Source organism: Beta vulgaris, chromosome 8, assembly GCF_026745355.1.
Source record: "Beta vulgaris subsp. vulgaris cultivar EL10 chromosome 8, EL10.2, whole genome shotgun sequence".
In the NCBI taxonomy this organism is placed as follows: domain Eukaryota; kingdom Viridiplantae; phylum Streptophyta; class Magnoliopsida; order Caryophyllales; family Amaranthaceae; genus Beta; species Beta vulgaris.
The window spans coordinates 17,838,453-17,859,486 of NC_079209.1; the positions used below are offsets into that span (position 1 = coordinate 17,838,453).

Here is a 21,034-nt window from a genome sequence, read left to right on the forward strand (position 1 = left end):
CGAGACACATACATTGTGTAAAACAATGTTAATCACGTTACTTTGTTGATCCATGTTCGGATAGTAAAGAGTTGGACTTGGAGAAAAAAATTTAAAACTTAAAACAGAATGGATGTAAAGATTCTAAAGATACCTTAAAAAAATTTCGGTAGAAGACTCGTGCTGATAACGTGTTGTGAGAAATATAGAGAGAGAAGTTATGTAAATATATCAGGGAGTATTGTATTTGTATTGATGTATAGAACTGATTTCTTACACCAATATTTATAGGCAAAAATTATACTGTTTTAACATTACACTTTCAACAATTTCTGCGCGGAGGAAAAACTTTTTCTAACATGCATTTATGCATGTTAGGACATTCACTATTCTTGAACAATGAAAGTTTCCAATCCACGGTTTCTCAACATACTCTTCTAACTCTCTTTATCGGGTTTTTTTTTTTAAGCGATTTATCGGTTTAATATGGATGAAACAAAACCACCCCACCTGCCTCGTCACTTCTCAAACCCCAAAAGGAAAAACCCCCAAACCCCATTTTTCTCGCACCTCCCCGTCTTTTTCTTTCGCTCCCCTCACGGGTAATTGCCGAAGCTCGCCCAAGCTCTCTAGTGGGTTGTTCGTGCCGACTCATCTCTCTCTCCTCTGTTCGTATTCTGCCGCCGCGGTGTTGTTGCCGTTGCCCCTGTGTTTCTCTCTCCTGCGCACTATAACCACTGGAGTCGCGCCGCCTTGCTCGCCGGTGATTGCGCACCTCTTCTCTCTCTATCGCGCGCTGTTGTTGCGGCGGTGCTGCTTGTTGCCGCGCTGCGTTCTTCCCCATATTCTTGCTTGTTGATGTTGCGGTTGTTGCTGTGGTTGGTGTACTGCTGCCGCCGTCATATCTCCTTCCATAGTGAACAGATTACAATGATTGTATATATTGTTGAAAACTTTTTTGTTATGAAGGGAGTACTAATGTCTCCTGTGTTCTAAGCAATATTACTCAGAATATTGATAAATATGATGATTGATAGTCTAGAAATTAGTCTAGCAAACAAGAGAATGATATCGAGAAGCTAAGACACATTCCACGACATAGAATGAGTCTACTGATTTTTAATTTTTTTTTTTCCCATCAGCGTAAGGAGATACTTATGGCAATGATATAAAAGTGTTATTGTCTTTGATCCTATCGCTTGTCCAAACATTAACCCAGGAGCTAGTTGGAGTTAAGGTAATAAGATGGACCTAAACTATTGAAATTGTCACTTTTAAGGATCTAGAACTTTTTCTTTCACTCTCTGGGACACAAGTTAAAGTTTTCGGCAAACTAACCCACCTTTAACTCACTTGATTGAGTTGAATTAATGTGTTGTTACATATAAAATAATCATTAATTCAATTTTCCTTTTTGTATTTAGATATTCATCAAACCTTCTTTCACTTTTCTTCCTCATTTTCTCTCCCCAAAGAGAAGTACTCTCAAACACTTTTGGGTTCCGTTTGATTGGATGTAAAATATTTACAATGTAAAATGTTTTTTCATGTAAAACATTTTACAATGGAAAATTCAAATGCAAAGCTCATTTTCCTTTGTTTGGTTCAATGTAAAAAAAGTTATGGAAAAGAGAAAAATGGAAGGGGAAGGGAGAGGATGGATAAGAGGATAGTAAAAAGTTGCTAAGGAAGAGGGAGGAAAATGTGTTTTTCCTTCATTTATTTTGAAAGAAAAATGATTTCACCTAAAGCTCCATTGATGGAAATCTTATTTTACACCCTTATTAAACCAAACAACGGAAAATGAAACGAAAAGGAAAACTCATTTACATGAAAAAAAATTTACACCCTACCAAAACGAAGCCTTAATCATCAAACTCAAAATCCTGTCAATGGAATCAAAATCAAATGATCAATGCACACATTTAAAAAAGATAATACTTGTTTACTTCGCTACAACCTTTTTCTATATACATCAATTTCTTCAATTTCATATCTAACTCTTTCCACTACTTGCCTCTCAATTTTCTATCCCTAGTGGTAAATATTTACCCTTAATATGTTGCTTGAATCGAACATGTAGCCAAATATTTGCATGATTGTGTTTTGATAACTTTAATGTATTGATGAAGTTATACTTGATTTGTGGATGATATGATAGATGATGCATATAAGGTGTTTAATAATATGCTACGCAATGAAAAAATGATGGATTATTGTTGAATAATGGAGACACGAGTTGTGTGGTTCGGCTAGTTTTGGTGGTCCAAGTTGTGCAGCCAAATGGTGGAATAGTGGTGTCATTAGGTTGTTTCTAGGTGAAAAGGTGGTCAAGAACAATAGTGCAAGATGTGAACTGACGAGCTTTTTAGGCAGATTTAGAGGTGGTCAAAGTGATTGAGGAGGTGTCGTAAATGTTGGTGAGTAGTCATGGCCTCATGTAAGTGGTATATGATGGTGGTCAAGAGGTAAAGGCTAGATACAACAAATTATAAAATAGTTTTTGGGTGAGTTGTAGTGGTTTTTAGGGCGGCATAGGGCAATGATGTAACTGGTGGTGGTTTTATGGTGTGGATTGATTTTGTTGTTGATGTTAATCAGTATTGTTAGAGAAAGGTAATGATAAATTAATACTGATAGTGGAAAGATAAATTGAGGTTGTATTGGTGTAGGGAAAATATTGAATATTGAATATTGAATAATATATTTAATATCTTTTAAAATAATTTTATCAAATAAAAGCGAAACCCGAAAATAGCAAAACCCAAATATAAAACTTAAGTAATTTATTTTTATCAAATAATTAAATAGCAAAATCCAAAAATAAAAGCTCTAAAGTGTAAAAAGAATTAAGGGGATAACATGACAAAAATCTTATCAAATCCCCCAATAAACAAAACCAAAAAAAATTGAGAATCTACACATAAAACAATGAAGACCTTATACTTAGCATTGCAAAAATCATGATTGCGCTTAACATTAAAACGATGTCTTTAAACTTCTAAGCTTTTGTAGTAAACGAGTATGTTCTTGTGAAGTTATTACAAATGGCATGCCTACAAAACCAAAATATGCATAAGAAAAAAATGAAGTAATTTTCCTCTAAGGTTATGCAGCCTAAAATGCACTTATAAGAACTACTCCGTACTTAGGTCTCATTCGCTATTTAGTATCACTTCTTTTATATTATTATCTTTACTTTGAAAGTTATACTCTCGTACTGTTATAATCTTTTGTGTATTTGTTACAGTAACTACTATTCACAAGTATAAAGAATATCCTGATTATTAGATTCACGTTTTTACTAATTTACAATTATACTTCGTAATCATATAAAATGTGCATGGCAAACACAAAAATTTCAAATGCATGTGTTGATAGCCAACCAATAAATTTAATTTACCACTTCCTTCCTCCAAGTTTTATCTAGTTTTATGACCATTTTCAAGGCTTGTGCAAAATTTTACCCTTTATCATAAAAAGGAGCAAGCTAAGCTAAGAACATACACTAAGAAGAAATCATAGAGAACTCTTATAGGGTTGTGTTTGGATTAAGATTAGGGGTTGGAGAATATTAAGGAATGTGGTGTTATAATTTAACAAACTTGAAAAGGTAACATTTTCACATCTTTGTCCATAAAATGTAAAGATCACAAAAGATATATTCAAATTTTACAGACTTTATTTTAACAACAAATAAACAAATATTTATTTATTTCATTTTAATATTTTGTTACATAATATAAGCCATAATAGTAATTACATTAATCTTCTTTTTGATTGGTAAGTGGCTTTTCCATATTCACACAACTTAATTTTCATGTTCTTAATTTTATGTAAAAATTGTCAAAAAGGACCTTAAAAATCTAACATTTCGTGAGAAAGGATCTTAAAATAAATTTTTTGAGAGGGACCAACAACCAAAAAAAAATGTGAGGAAGGACTTCTGGACACTTTTCTGACGTTGACCATTGAAAAACAGGATTTGACCAACATTTTAAAAGCAGTTTAAGGATAACAAGCGTGAGGACATTGTGATAGTGGTGGAGATGGAGGTGGAGTGAGGGCATTTGTCAACCAAAAATGCCAATAATTGTTGGTCAACGTCGAAAAAGTGCCATGAAGTCCTTTTTCAGAAAATTTTTTTGTCCCTCCTCACAAAAAGTTCTATGAAGATCCTTTCTCGCAAAATGTTGATTTTTAAGGTCCTTTTTTAGCAATTTTCCCTTGTATATGATTATTAAGTTAGGTAAATATATATATATATATATATATATATATATATATATTATATATATATATATATATATATATATATATATATATAAGAGGTATTTTATATTACACTATGTATCCCATAATAATATGTCGCCTTCCACTAATGAGATGTTACTTTTTGACTTGATATACACTAATATATATAAAATATCTCATTTATTTATATATATATATATATATATATGAGATATTTTATATTACACTATGTATCCCATAATAATATGTCGCCTTCCACTAATGAGATGTTACTTTTTGACTTCATAATACACTAATATTATCCATTTTTATATATTTTGCATGTCATATATATGAAGTACAAATGCCAATTAGTAATAATATGAGAAAAAGGGAAAATTATCAACAATAGTACAAGATACAACTATCAATATATCAAAGCCTCTATAATACTTATAAAGCCAGCGAAATTTATGATGTGTAGATATAACATAAGCAAACAATAATGTGACACGATATACCTCAATAAAGAAAAAGGAAAAATGGAAAATTACAACAAAACTTGACTTGCACACTTTAACCACATTACCCTAAGAAAAGAATAGAAAAGGGTAAGACATGAATAATACAAAATTACCACAAACATTGACTTACTTTCACCACATTCTTCGTTGTTAAATAGGTAAAGATTACATATGACACACATACCATTGAAATATTGATGCACTTTTGTACAATCTTTCTAAGTAAAGGGGATATGAAATAGACAAGTTTTACCTAAATATATACATTTTGACTGCTTCAATCAAAGAATAGTAAATCTATCCGGAGCAGTTAAAATATTTAATCATGTAGCAAATCTTATAAGTGACATTATTCTACAACATTTGTTTTGTGCTAATAAGGGCTATCAGGCTTAGCCTTATTAGTTTGCGACCAAATAAAATTTTTATGTGCATCTCTTTTTGAATTATTTTCTCCATTAGGTTGCTTTGTCCCATGGCTTCCTCATCCTCCAACATGAGGCTTCTACAATGGTGTTTGTTCTGTGTGCTTTTGGGCACGGCATTTGCCCAATTGTCTGAGGACTACTATTCAAGTTCATGCCCTCAGGCACTCTCCATCATCGAATCCGAAATTAAGTCTGCCATATCCAAGGATACTTACTTGGGAGCACCATTGATGAAAATTCATGTGAAAGATTGCCTTTTTGGTGTAAGTATTACGACTATTATTTCTATCATCGTTGTTATTAATTATTATTATTAAAAAGAAATGGTATAGAATAAAATGTTGTTTGAACAGATTCAATTTTTTTTTTCAAACAGAAAATTTTAGAATGTAGGTTTATATTTATCAAATTTTTTTCTCAAGCTGGAAAGTCAAAATTTTCATGATTAATAATTTAATGTTTTAAATACATAGGCAAAAGTACCGTACCATTTGTGAGAAGTAATGTTATTTGCCTTTAAGGAAAATGTTATTAATAATAATAATTATTATTATTATTAGTGGGGCCTAGATAGTATCTCGGCCGCCAACTAATTTCTTGTAAATTCCTTAAGTTAATAATAATAATAATAATAATAATAATAATAATAATAATAATAATAATAATAATAATAATAATAATAATAATAATAATAATAATAATAATAATAATAATAATAATAATAATAATACGATTGTGTATAGATATAAATTCAAGGAAGATGTTATATGTGGCCTTTAAGGTTGCGCATATAATATTTTAGCATTAATTACATTGATCCTCCTGCTAAAAAGTTACATCAATCTTTTCAAGCTTTCATAATTTTGTCATATATTCTTAAATCTATACCATTTTAAGAAAAGTATCTAGGAGGAAAGAAATATATTTAATATTTATATACAACCCTAAAAGTTGCATATAACATTACACATAATTCAAATTACTAGCTCAAAGTTTAGGTTGATCCAAAATTATGTTTATATGTGGTTTTTTATATATATAAGTATCTAGGAGGAAACTTATATATATTTGAATTCTAATAAATTGTTGTGGATTCAATAGGGATGTGATGGTTCCATAATGCTCAATGAGACCGGGAGTTTCATTGCAGGAAACCCCAAAGCCAAAAATTTCAATACAGAAACAGGATATGAAGTCATTGATGGGATCAAAGCTCGGCTAGAGAAAGAATGTCCAGGAGTTGTGTCTTGTGCCGATATCCTTGCCGTGGTTGCTCGGGATGCTGTCGCCAAGGTAAAAATTATAATCATCATCTTGCAAAGACAGAATAATAATTTCGAGCTTCAATCCATTTTAATATTCCTAGTTTTAATTTACTTCCCGCATAACTCAAAAAACACACCATTTGAATATTTTATACCTCTCAGAAAATACAAATTGTTGCATTTTTGTCTGTTATGAAGGAAGTACATACATTTACTATCTACTATCTACTACTCCCTCCATCCCATAATATAGTGCTTGTTTCTTTTTTACATGGTCTCCAAGACGTAACTTTGACCTTTAATATCTTCAATTCCGTATTAATAAAAAATATAGAAAGTTGATATTATGAAACTACACATTGAGACGAAACTAACAAGTTCTCACATGAATATGTTTTTTTATACATACAAATGAGAATATTCGATCAAAAATTTTAAAGCTTGACCCACCAAAAATGAAGTACGCACTATATTATGGGATAAAGGGAGTATCTATTATAAGTACTTAAAAAGAAAGACTAAAGTAAAAACACCCAAAATCATCCACCTCATCTCTCCCCTCTCTCCTTTAATTTGGAAAATATTGAAACGTGGCATAGCTTCTTAATGTTATTCCTTTCATAACACCTACTTAAGCATCCTTTGATATGACCACGACATTTTATTTATTTAAGCAACAATTGGATTACCTTTCTTTTTTTTGGTAATTAAGAAATTGTATTAAGGCTCCATTTGGTAGGGCGTAAAATATTTTCCCGGAAAACTGTTTTCCTCTATTTTCAGTTTTACATTGTTTGGTTGGCAAAAGAGTGTAAAACCATTTTTCCCTTGGGGTAAAATTACTCTCCCAATGATGGAAAACCATTTTCCTTTCAAAATGAAGGGAAAACTATTTTCCTTATCTCTCTTGTACACTCCTCTCACCACCTCCTTACTTTCCCTTTCTTTTTCCTTTCATTTCATCATTTATCTTACATCGAACCAAACAACGGAAAACTAATTTTGGAATTGTGTTTTCCATTGTAAATTGTTTTCCATGAAATTCAATTTACACTGAAAATGTTTTACGCCCTACCAAATGGAGCCTAAACCAAAACACAAACACCTAAAGGCAGCTCATAAATAGCAAGCCTCATTCTACAGCTGGACAAAACCCCATCAATTACAATGTATTAACCCACCTCCTATTACTTTCTTTCACCTTTGATTTCAATATCTTTTCACTATGTATTCAGTCTCTTTAACAGTATGACTTATAGTATCCACAGTATCTTCCCATACAGCTTAATTCCTATTCATCCATATCTTGTAAACTAGTGTAGCAATGGCAGCTAGCCCAACATGTCTTTTAAACTGGTTTCGAGCATGTCTATTTCTCATCCAACGACAAGATTGACTCAAATTTTTAACACTCCACCTGATTCCAAGCCAAAGCATTACCTCCTGCATGCATCTTTTGCTAAATTCACACTCAAAGAAAAGATGTTGAATGTTTTCAGGCCTTTGCATACATAGATAGCATATGTCATCATTACTTAGACCTATCTGAAGAAGTCTGCATCTAATCTTCAATCTGTTCTGAACAGCAAGCCATAAGATAAATTTGTGCTTAGGAGTAGAATATCTGTTCCACGCAGGTTTATCTCAGTGAGTAGCCTGTGTTCTTCTTTCATCTTTGATCTTCTTATATTGCTCTCTGATACTGAAATGAGTATCTGAAGCCATTGGTTAGGTTGCAATTTATCATTGACAACATTTTTTGCATTGCAGACAAATTTCCAGACCCAGCTAGCATTGTCTGGGGCTACATACTCACTCCCTCATTTTTAACAATTATTACCTTCAAGATATTTATAATCATGGAAACAATTAGTGTGATTAATTGCTCCTATTTATTAATATAACAATCTCCACATATTTACGTACAGTTGTAGAAATTTGTATGATTTTTCTTATTATACACCCAAAACTAAGATCAAGAAGCAATTAATTCACAACCCGAGCAAAGCAGGCACAAACTAGTTTAGGGTTAGAATGATGACACAAACGGCAAACCTTTGGATTGGATGCAGGGACCGAATTACACCCTATTTATACCATCTAAAATGGGCGTATATGACAATATTATATCTTTTTTGCATTGGGTGGATAGGGCACAATAATCAACCTTTATTTTGGATGGTGTCTAATGACATTGAAACTAAAATCTTTTCAAGTTTCACCTATTTTTTCCCTCACATTCTTGCTACTTCCATAATCCTGTCCTTATCAATTTTGGAACCTTTTAAGAAAATGTGTAATACTTCTTGCGTTTCAATTTAGTTGTCACACTTTTAAAATCACGGAGAGGAGAGAGATAGAGAAAGAAAGTAATATGGGTCCCATGTGATAGGACATAGGAGAGTGATAGAGAGAATTTATTACCCAAAATGAAAGTGTCACAACAAAATTGAAACTTCTTAAAATAGAAAGCGTTACACCTAAATTGAAATGGATCAAGTATGTCATTTGGTGCACCAAAGATAATTATAATACTTGGTATTGTCATATACAACCACTTAATCGAAGTAGTGTTGTTGTATGCACTCAACCTTTAGTTTGTACCATTGTAATAATAAGAGATAGTTTATTATTTATATATTCTATTTTTTTTGGTTTTGCAGCTTGGTGGACCAAATTGGACAGTGCCATTGGGGAGAAGAGACTCAGATCAAGCATTAAAAGTTCAACTTGATAGCATAGCCGGAATTCTACTAGGGGATTTAGACACAAAGATTGCAGCCTTCAACGTGCTAGGCTTCACTAAGGATGAATATGTGGCTTTACAAGGTATGCATCAATGCATGCATGTCTATGCAATACTCCCTCGACCCCAAATATTTGACTCTAGAAAAAGAAATGGGACAAAAAATAAAGAACAAATTATATTACTCCTTCCGTTCCACATTGACTTGTGCATTTTTCTCATTCATTTACACTATTCACATGTTAAAAGGAATTTTTTATACATTTATCACAATATAAAAACAAATATATTGCCGCGATTCATCATTAATATCCAATAGCTATAATCTTTACAAACATGCAATTCTAGATATTAACAACAGAAAATGTTCATTGATTATTGGATTGCATAATGAACCAGCATGTATACATAAGTCGATGTAGAACAGATGGCAGAGCATCAAAGTTGCCGTTAACTAATTAATGCTCTTAATAGAGAATTTGAGTATACCTGGGATCGAATCTTCAAGTAAGGGGACTGGTTCCCCCATCCCCTACCCTGCAATCAAAAATAAAATAAAAGTTAATGCTCTTAATATATTTCATGCTATATATAGGTGGTCACACGGTGGGAAGGGCGAGATGCATGTTCTACAAAAAACGCATCCATGACGAGAAGGTCGACATCGACCCCAAGTACGCCGAGGCACTGCAGGCAAATTGTCCGGCAATCGGAGGGGAGAACAACACTGCATCACTCGACACCACAACGCCGTACGTGTTCGACAATGCATACTTCACCAACTTGATCAACAAGAAAGGTCTTCTTGAGTCTGACCAAGAACTATACACTGGAAAGCGAGGGAAAACTGACTCAATTGTTCAATCTTTTAGCTCCAATAAAGAGTTGTTCTTTGAGGTGTTTTCTAAGGCGTTTTTGAAGGTCGGAAACATGCAGATTGTTACTGGCACTAATGGAGAAGTCAGAAAGAATTGCCGCGTTAAGGGCAATAATAATGTTTTACAAGGTCTTACCGATCGACTTTAAATATGTTATTGTCCATTTTTATAATTAAATAAATAAAAAAATTATTTAAAAAAATATAATTTTGTTTTTTTGGTTGCAAATGAGCCACAAGGGCGGATACATATTTATAACGGGGGAAGGGGATATGAGGATTCGAACCTCTGACCACAAGGATCAAAGGTGAGGTTGAAGTCACCGCTTCAAACCCCTTCTTAAAAAAAAAAACAAGTTCTAGCTTTCTCCACCAATTAGCATTAAAGGTCTTATTTCATACTCTATATTGTTGAATATAGCAAATAGCGTAAACACAAATAATGAATAGCATTTAGGACAAAAGGTAGGTGCTATTGTTAGGAAAAAGGATACCCCACAAGACCCCAAGACCGCTTCACGAAAAATTTGAGAACACTCCCTCACAAGATAGAGTAATAAGCAAAATATGACAATAAATAATACACAAGTGTTTAATGAGAAATTTGAATTCCTCCCGTGAAAATAATATATTGTGGTAATGGATTCAACCTCTCACAATAATACAATCTCTCAAGATAATATGTCTCTCAACATTAGCATATATTATGTCTAGCCTAAAACTTTATAGGCTTAACACCCCCCACCACACACACACACACACAATCTTGTTAGGAAAATACTTGCTCACCAAGCCTAGTTATTCCTAAAAGATTACATGCCAAAAAATCTATATTTTCCGAAATCTAATCTATTTCTTAAATTCATCCCCTTAATATTACGAAATAATAATAAAAAAAAACTAAGGAAAACTTTACAAAAGGATAATAACTTGTAGAAAAATCCAACGACAAAGCCAAAAAACGGATCAGTCTGCTTGACCCGATCGGGTCATTGGGCCCGACTGCCCGGGTCAACTTATATCCGTCTCTAAGTTTATATAGCGACGGATTTTTTGAGACGGATATATATCCGTTTCTAATTTAGAGACGGAATATTGATAATCCGTCTCTAAATTTATTTAGAGACGGATTTTTTAAATCCGTCTCTAAATTAGAGACGGATTTTTAAAAATCCGTCTTGAAATAAATTTAGAGACGGATTTTGAAAATCCGTCTCTAACTTAGGGACGGATATTGATAATCCGTCCCTAAAGTTAGAGACGGATTTAAAAATCCTTCTCTAAAGTTAGAGACGGATTTAAAAAATCCGTCTCTAAATTTACATATGAATATTTTATTGCACGTATTTAATTTAGAGACGGATTTTCAAAATCCGTCTCTAATTTAGGGACGGATTTTTAGAATCCGTCCTTAATTTAGGGACGGATTTTTAGAATCCGTCACTAATTTAGGGACGGATTTTTAGAATCCGTCTCTAAATTTAGAGACAGATTCTAAAAATCCGTCTCTAAATTCAAATATGAATATTTTATTGCGCTTCTTTAATTTAGGGACGGATTTTAAAAATCCATCTCTAAGTTAGAGACGGATTTTAGAAATCCGTCTCTAATTTAGAGACGGTTTTTAAAATCCGTCTCTAATTTAGGGACGGATTTGAAAATCCGTCTCTAATTAGGGACGGATTTTTGAATCCCGTCTCTAATATTTCTTCTCATATTACCAATATATGTAGAGAAGTATACAAGTTGTATTTGGTGTGTTTGGTTGGAGCTTCTTCTCGTTTCTTTGAGGTTACAAGTTCGATTCCTACGAATAGCGATTCTTGCGACTGTGGAGTCTTCTTATCCTTTCCTTGTAGAGCTGAACCGGGTTTACTTAAGGATATTCCTAAAGGTAATGAGATCAACTTGAACTAGGTAGGTAATAATAGGTGATTAAATATAATCATGATAATATTAGGAACTATCGTGTTGTTAATTTCGTTTATATATTTTTTTTATTTTCAACGAATTTACGGATTTTCGAAATCCGTCTCTAAACTTAGAGACGGATTTCGAAAATCCGTCTCTAAGCTTAGAGACGGATTTCCAAAATCCGTCTCTAAACTTTAGAGACGGATTTTTAAAATCCGTCTCTAACTCGAATTAGCGACAAGGGTTTTAGTGAGGGACAATATCCGTCTCTAAATCCGTCTCTAAGCCCATATAGCGACGGATTTGACCTATTTACGGACGGATTTTGTCCGTCTCTAAATGGACTTTTTTTGTAGTGGCAGCAGCACATTGTCACTCAGCCCCGACCGGGTGAGTTGACCCGACCCCTTGAGCCGATCGGGTCGGTTGATCTTGGTGCCTGGTTCGGGTCCTCGCTTCTGTTTACTCCGCAATTTCTTCCGTACAAGTTATCCCCTTCAAACCACAACACTTAGAGCTTGCTTCTAACAATCCTCCCCTCAAGCTCATAGTGTTGGTTGAGCCACAGGCCTCCCCTTGTGTCAAAACCCCTTCATCCTCCAACACGAAAAGATTTTGCTCATTTAATCTACCCACCATGATCACCACATAATCACTAGTGACCATTAGAATCTCATTGCGCGTATGAACTTCATACCTCAATTTGACTAGTCTTCCCAAAGAAAATAAATTCTTCCTCAAGCCAGGGATATGTCTTACCTCGGCTAAAGTCACCACTTGGTCGTTTTGAAGATGAATCTTCACAACATCGACCCCCTCAACCTTCACCTCTTCCCCATTAGGTACAGTAATGGACTTCCCTTCAACTCTCTCATAGGACCAAAACCATTCTCTCCTAGAACATATATGATAGGAACATCCCGAATCTAAGATCCAATCATCACTCTTTGGACCCTTCGATTCATCCACCAAGAGAGACATATCTTCCTCATCAATGGTAATAGTAGCATCACCCCTCACATTCTTCAACGCCTTCCAGTCCTCCTTGTACTTGGAACACCTCATTTGAATGTGTCCCTCCTCATCACAGTATCAACACTTGACATCAGGGTTGCCCACCTTCTTCTTGCTCTTCCTCTTTGTGCTTCCTTGCGCTACCAACCCTTCTCCATTGGTTGAAGACGACCCTCCTTGCTTCATAAACCTCTCCACCTCAATTAGGGCCACCACAATATCTTGCAAAGCAATAATAGTCTTCCCAACAAGTAAACTCGTAATAACAGAATTCTACCTTTTAGGAAGAGATGCCACAACAATATTGCCTTGTCCTCTTCATCGATCTTCGCCTCTAAACTCGTCAATTGGGTGATCAAGCCATTGAACTTGTATAGGTGATCTTGTAGTGATGTCCCCTCCTCCATCTAGAGAGCGTCACTAGTAGAAAAATTGAAATGTGCTGCAATTTTTTGGGGCTTTGTGCTCCGGAATTGAACCGTAACACAAACGGGCGCAGCACAAAACAAAAACTTTATGCTGCGGTTTTGAACCGAAGCACAAAATATTTTGTGCTGCTGTTTTTTATAGAATCGCAACACAAAGAATAATTTTTTTAAAAGACCGCAGACTTTGTGCTGTGGTGTTTCCAGAAAATCGCAGCACAAAGTCTGCAATTGAATTGTTTTTTTTCCTTACTAGTCTTTATACATTTGAACTTTGTCTTTTCTAACTTGTCATTAATTGTAGTCATTAATACAGTTATTGAAATTATTAAATCAATATATTTGAACACTGAATTTACAAATTATTGAAATTCAATGAAATTTTAACACAATTTGCAATGAAATTAATTTGATGCCTTATTTATTCAACCTGAGAATATACAATTTCATCTTATAATACAACAAGATAAAGCAAAAGATTTAAAATAATTCAAACTAAATATCTAAATCTAATGACTACAGACTATAAAAATATCAACTTATATCTAAAACAAAAAGAAATAAAAAACAAAAATCAATCAGAATCTTCATCATCATCACCATCTTCCACTAAAATCCCTGAAACAAGAACAAAAAACAGAGTTAAAATTAATTCAAAAAAAAATTTCATGAACATAAATTCAAATGAACCCTCGAACCCAAAGTCGAACGAATCAAAAAACCCAAATCTCAAATCGAACCCTAATTCGAACTCTTAACCCAGCCCAGAAATCGAACCCTAATTCGAATCCTAACTCGGAAAATCCAGCCAAGAAATCGAACCCAACCCAGATCCCGAACCCTGATTCGAACCCAACTCGAAAAACCCCAAACCCACAACTCGAAAACCCCCCAACCACTACTTGAAAAACCTCCCAACCCACTACTTGAAAAACCTAACTCTAACTCGAAAAACCCAACCCAGAACTCGAACCCCGCAACCCAGACTCGATAAAACCTAGACTCGAAACCCCCCAACCCAAAACCTAAACCCTCCAAAACTGAACCCCTCCCCCCAACCCAGAACCCAAACCCCCCAAAATCGAACCCCCACAACCTAGAACCCAAACCGCCCAAATTCCAACCTTAACCCTAACTGAAACCCCATAACCGAACCCCCATACCCGAACCCCCATACCCGAGAAAGCCCAATTATTTTCGAACCCAACCCAGATCTACACATGAACCCAACCCAAAATTCTTCAAAAATATCGTAATTTCATTTGAAAAAACCCCAATTTTTCGAAAACCCCCAAATTTGTTTGCAAAATCGCAATTTTTTCGAAAAAAACCACGAAAAAGACCGAGGTTTTCGACAAAACTTTCTACTAGAACGAAGTCAAATTCATGAATTGATCAAAAAAATATTACAACTCAAAAATTTTGGGATTTTCGGGTATTTTTGGGGATTTTGGAGAGATTTGGGGGGATTTTTGGACTTTCGGGCATTTTTGAAGAGAAAAGGATGAGAGAGAAGAGAGAATATAGAAGGAATAAATTTCAGCTAAATAGGGGGGGTTTGTTTAGGGTTAGGGTTTATAAGAGGGGGGGTTGTTTTGGTTAGAGTAGGACGCGTGTTTGTTCTGATTAGCGGGCCGCAAGTTTCTTTATTGGCCCAAGGGTTTATTTGGGTTAACCCTTTGTGCTGCAGTTTTTAGAAGAACTGCAACACATAGTTTTGCGCTGCGGTTCTTCTGAAACCGAAGCACAAAGTTATTTTTTTATGCCTTAATTATGCATTGTTTTTTGCTACGGTTTTGTTATAACCGCATCACATTTTTCGTAGCACATTGCGTCTTTTCACCTAGTGGCGTAGGGATCCTTCTTCAAGAGCAACTTGTTCGCCAATGACTTGATGCATACATCTTCGTCAACTTGTCCCACAAATCTTTTGGATTTGTGTCATCCTACACATTGTACTTAATTTCCGATGCAAAGGCTAAGCGGATCGTACTTGTAGGACGAAGCTTCATCTCCTCCCACTTGTCTTCATCATCCACACTTTCCGACTTCTTGTCCTCCAAAGTCTTCTGAAGACTTTGATGGATAAGAATATCCTTCACAGTTCTTTTCCATAACGAAAAATTCGTTTTCCCATCAAATAAGTCTATTTTGTATTTGGCCTTAAAATCTTCCATGGCACTCAAACCAAGCTCTTGATACCACTTGTTAGGAAAAATACCCCACAAGGCCCCTAATCATAAAAATTTAAGAACACTCTCTCAAAAATAGATTAATAAGAAAAATAGAAAAATAATTTATAGACAAGTGTTTAATAAGGGAATTTGAATTTCCTCCCCTCAAAATAATGTATTGTATTAATGTATTCAATCTCTCACAATTATACAATCTCTCAAAGTAATATGACTCTCAACATCAACATATTTTATGTCTAGCCTAAAGCCCCTATTTATATGCTAAACACCCCCCAATCGATTAAGGAAAATACTTGCTCACCAAGCCTATTATTCCCAAAAGATTACATACCAAAAAATATATATTTTCCTAAATCTCATCTATTTCCTAAATTCGCCCTCTTAATATTAGGAAATAAAATAAACCAAGGAAAACATTACAAAAGGGGTACAACTTGTAGAAAAATCCAACGAACAAAGCCAAAAAAGGAACAACCTGCTTGGCCCGATCGGCTCGTTTGGCCCGACTGCCCGGGTCAACTCCGGAGCAGCACATTATCACTCGGCCCGACTGGGTGAGTTGACTCGACCCCCTGGCCCGATCGGGTCGAGTGACTTGGGTGCCCGGGTCAGGTCCGCGCTTCCATTTTCTCCACGATTTCTTCCGTACAAGTTATCCCCTTCGAACCACAACGCTTAGAGCTTGCTTCTAACAACTAAAATAACAGATAATAGTGTAACAAATTTAAAGAAAAACTCTTAGTTTGACGTGTCGGAAAATATGGCCACATTAACTTCTCTAAAAGTATTCAATAAGTTGAGATAAATATTAATAGTTACCTGGTAAATTTAGGTAAAAAAATAATACTAAGTTCCAATAAGTTAAAATAAATCATGATAAGAAAAAAATGAGATGAAGAGCATATACCCATGATACTTATTTTCATGGATTTAAAGAATGATAAACTTTACCTATAAAATATTGCAGGTCTATTATGCTTAACTTGCTTTTGCTTATTAAAACTTATCTTATATTATTTAAACTTATTAGCACTTATCTTTACTTTTTTTTAGAGGAGCACTTATTTTTACTTATTAGTGCTAATTAATACTAATGTACTAATTTTATTGGATAGTCCGACCTTGTTTAGTTCACCTAACAAAATTAATGTCCAATAATAATAACTTCGAATCAGCAACTATAAGTCTTAATAAGCAATAATTAGTTCAAATCTTTTGCATCAAAAAAAATAATTAGTTTACATCAAATCGAATCAGTAAATCAAGTATAATTAGTGAAAATAAGTTCATTAATTTAGATTATTTTACTTAATAACAATAATTTCAGTAAAAATTAGTAAACATGTCAAACAATGTAAATCAGCTCTAATTAGTAATATTTAGTTCAATCAAAATAAATTCAGTAAAAATAAGTTTTGATAAGTAAAATTAACTTCTATCAATTTAGATTATTTTACGTAATAACAATAATTTTAATCAATTCTAGTCATTTTAGTTGAATAAATTTCAGGTGAGCTATAGTGCATTATGTTTGAGGGTATCAATACATGTTCTTGTTTAACTGAATTTATCTTGACTTATTAATTAGTAATTTTTGGACTTATCTGAGGTTGTTAGTATTTTCTAATACTTATGTTTTACAACAATATCAAAGTCTTTTACTAAAATGACTATTTTTATTAAAATATTACCAAAATAGCTACTTTTAAAAAGTATTTACCATATTAATTACTCTGTATAATTTTGAAAAAAGATAACCCAATCCTTTATGCTAAACCAGTTTCTAGAATGAAAAAAAATCGGGGGGTTAGAACGATTCGCTTCATGATTCGGAAAACTGTAAATTTGATGTTGGTGGTTTTATAATTCAATGCAAGAAAATTTTATCCACTTTCAATTTTCAATCTCTAATTTCCCAAGACTAGAGATTTTGAAATCAAAAAATTTGGAAAAGGTTGAAAAAAAAAAACATAGGGAATACATTGTAATATATTGTCAGTATTAATAATTCATTAATTCGCTTATAATCTGTCATTGAACCAATTAGTCAATAACTCATTTTCATGATCTTCCATTTCATGCAGTTAAGGAACCTAGACATTAAAGTGTATCGAGAAAGTTCGTAGATTGTCCTCTTCAGTCCATATTTTATTTTTTGTCGAATATAAATAGAGAAGAGAGGATAGGTTCATTACATTAAAATAAAGCATAGGAAATTTTCGATAAATAATTGAAATGATTGAAGTAATTGGGTGTGAGAGCCAAATGAATTGAAAGATTCAAGTTTGCCTCTGAAATTATTTTCATATTGGACCTTGGACATAATATAGTTCCGAATCGAATCTCTTTAGAAAGATCTTTTGTCTCATGGTAGCCTGCTCCATGTAGCTACATATTTTTTTTATCTTTTTCTTTTTGTTTATTATGTTGGGTGATTGCTTATTGGCCAACAATTTGTTTGAATTTGATAATATTATTTATACATTTGTGTGTGGTTTCATAAATGAATGATTAATGGTGTATATGTTTGAGGAAGAAGAAGCAGTAAACGAATATTTTACAATGTATTTTTTTAGTCTTTATGTATTCAAAAAAATAAGTGATTGAAAATTAATTCTTAAAAAAATTACAATGGTAATTACATAGCTAGTATTGTGAAACTTACCAAAAATCATAGTTAAAAAAAAAGGATTAATTGGTTTAGCTTGATTTTTTATTACACTGTAATTAGTATTGTAAGTAGTTTTATAAGATAGCCATTTTGGTAAAAAGATTGTTAAAAGTAGTCATTTTTGTAAAAGACTCCCAGTCTCAATAATGTGGTACGTTGCAAAGTGTTGAAGTTAAGTTGCGGTGGAAGTGTCCACCCGAGCAGATTGGTGAAGCCCTAGGCAGGTAAGGAGAAAGTTTGGAATTATGGATGTGGTGCTGGGCCGCGGACCTATGCAGGTCTGATGCCTCCCGGGCAGGCCAATACCAACAAAACAAGAAATTTTGTGATATCAGCACCAACAAAACAAGGTATAAGCTAAAATAGAAACTTTGTGGTCAGGTGCTTAAAACAATATACGGAGTAAATGAGGTGGTTGGCCTTATTATTTAGTGGTCTCTCACATCTTTACTTTGTATTTGCCTCTCTTTCATGTACCTTCATAAATGAACCTAGTTTACTCTACAAAAACACCCAAAGTTATTTTCCCTAATCGCAGCCCAATTCACCACATCATGCATGCAAGAGTAAGAGGCACATTGAAAGCGTGCATGTTCGATTCCACAACATATATAATAAAATAAAAAATATTTCTCGGAGTTAAAAGAATGCCAGATTAACAATTTCAATTTCTATTTATACGCATTTTGACCCTAGAGTTTGTGCTGCAACTTACACTTTATTTTACGCACCTATTGAATATTCTACCGAGCTTTTATGATTTATACGCCGGAAAGATATAGTCAAGTGTGTTCTAATTGTATTCATCTCATTGTATGCTATGCTAATATCTATTTTTTTTTTTATAATTTTTATTTATACATTACTAAAAATACTTCCTCCATTTCTTTATATTTGCAACAAACGAATATTTTATCTTTCACAAAAAATACCCTTTTATTGCAAATACAAAGAAATGAATGAAGTATCTATCTATCTATACATATTATTAAAAGGTGTTAATTTGCAATAAATAGTGCCACTTGGTATTGCATTGTACTTAATGCATAAAAAGCAAAAAACTGTAGTTCCAACAAAAATCAAATTTGAAACTTGAAGTTTCTACCACAAAGATATTGCCACTAACTTATCTTGAATGAGTGTGAGGAATATCTCAGGTGGTTAGAGCTTCTGTAAAAGCCCATTCTTCCGAGCTGCTAATAAACACACTCGACAACAATAAACTAGAATCCAAATCTTAATTAATAAAATCGCAGTGGAAAAACATCCTTTATTTACACAAATAACTCGACTAAATTCCCAAATATTATATACAATGAAATAACGGTAACTATTCTAAACTAGAAAATGAAACCATACCCAATTCCTAATTTAAAGATCCTTTATGACAACAATCTTAATTCCTCAACTCTCAAACTAATAAAACTAGGACATAGAACCATAACGCATTCTCAACTTAGAATCTATATATGTTTATCATTCAACTTCCTAATCACAAATTATGTAAACTGAACTTTCCATCCTATACCCACAATTCTAACCAACATTATAACAATTCAACACCTAACATCGACACAACAACAACGACAACAACAACGCACAACTACACCATCAACTCGTACAACTACAACAACTCCACCACCACTACCACAACACATCATCAACAACAACAATACCACAACAACAAAACAACACCATAACAGCAGCAATAATAATGACAACGCATCAACAACAAGAATAACAACAATAAACAAACAACAATAACCACCGCAACGGCAACCACCACAATTAAACTAATACTTCATATTAAACTCCTAATCCTAGTCTAAATATAAATTGGGTTTACTAATCAAGGATTCTAAATTAAGAACAAAGAGTTTAGCTCTGCTCTACTAGGAGCAACGAAGAACAGGGAACAGAAGAGTTGGGGGGGAGGTGGGGGTTTCGAGGCTTCAGAGCACCAACGAGCATCAATAGGTGCGGCGAATTGGGGGCACCGACGAGAACAACAAGGAGAGAGAAAAACAAGGGCAATAACAACACCACGACAACAACAACAACAGAACAACAGCAAAACCGAGCTGAGGAGGGAGAAATAGGGAGGCTCAGACGGAGGAGCTTGGGCGACTTCATACTCACAACAACAACAACCACGAAAAACAGCAGCAACACCACACACACCACCGCGACGAGGAGGCAAAAATACACGACAAGGGACTAGCGCAGCAGCAGCACCAGCACCGCACAAAGAGGAAAAGAAAGCTTTAACAATCTTCAAGAACGCCGGCGAGGCAACGGCGGAGGAGAGAGAGAAAGTGTTTCGGGTTTTCGTTTTTGGGGTTTGGGGTTTTGGGTTTTGAAAGGCGCGAGAATAAAGAAGGATGGGTCGAGGTTTTGGATTCATTAACCGACAACATAACAAAAGGTTTGGATGGAACGTGGCTTTGGTTTCCTAATTTGTGAAATACCGCTCAACTAACAAAATATAAATTAATAATAATAATAAATTAATAAACTTGCCATAATTAAATATATTACAAACACCATGAAAATAAAAAATAATACTCCACAACTCAAATAAAATAAGAATTTTTGGAACATAATTAACTCAATAACATAATCAACATTCTATAAACGCACTTAAAAATAAGGCTATTACATACTACCACCTTTATTTAAAGTTTTGTCCTCGAAACTTGAAAATAATGATTTAAATAAAACCAAAATCTCAAACTCGTTAGATATCAGTCATCCAACCTCAAT

At 33.8% G+C, this 21,034-nt stretch overlaps 1 protein-coding gene across 1 annotated transcript; it reads left to right on the forward strand.

Moving 5' to 3' along the window:
• The first annotated feature begins 5,211 nt into the window (after nucleotides 1-5,211).
• Nucleotides 5,212-10,247, forward strand: LOC104882950 (cationic peroxidase 1). Its single transcript, XM_057391458.1, has 4 exons — nucleotides 5,212-5,427; nucleotides 6,266-6,457; nucleotides 9,093-9,258; nucleotides 9,771-10,247. Exons 1-4 carry the CDS (start codon nucleotides 5,212-5,214, stop codon nucleotides 10,199-10,201), a joined length of 1,005 nt encoding a protein of 334 aa, XP_057247441.1. The 3' UTR covers nucleotides 10,202-10,247.
• The last annotated feature ends 10,787 nt before the right edge of the window (nucleotides 10,248-21,034 follow it).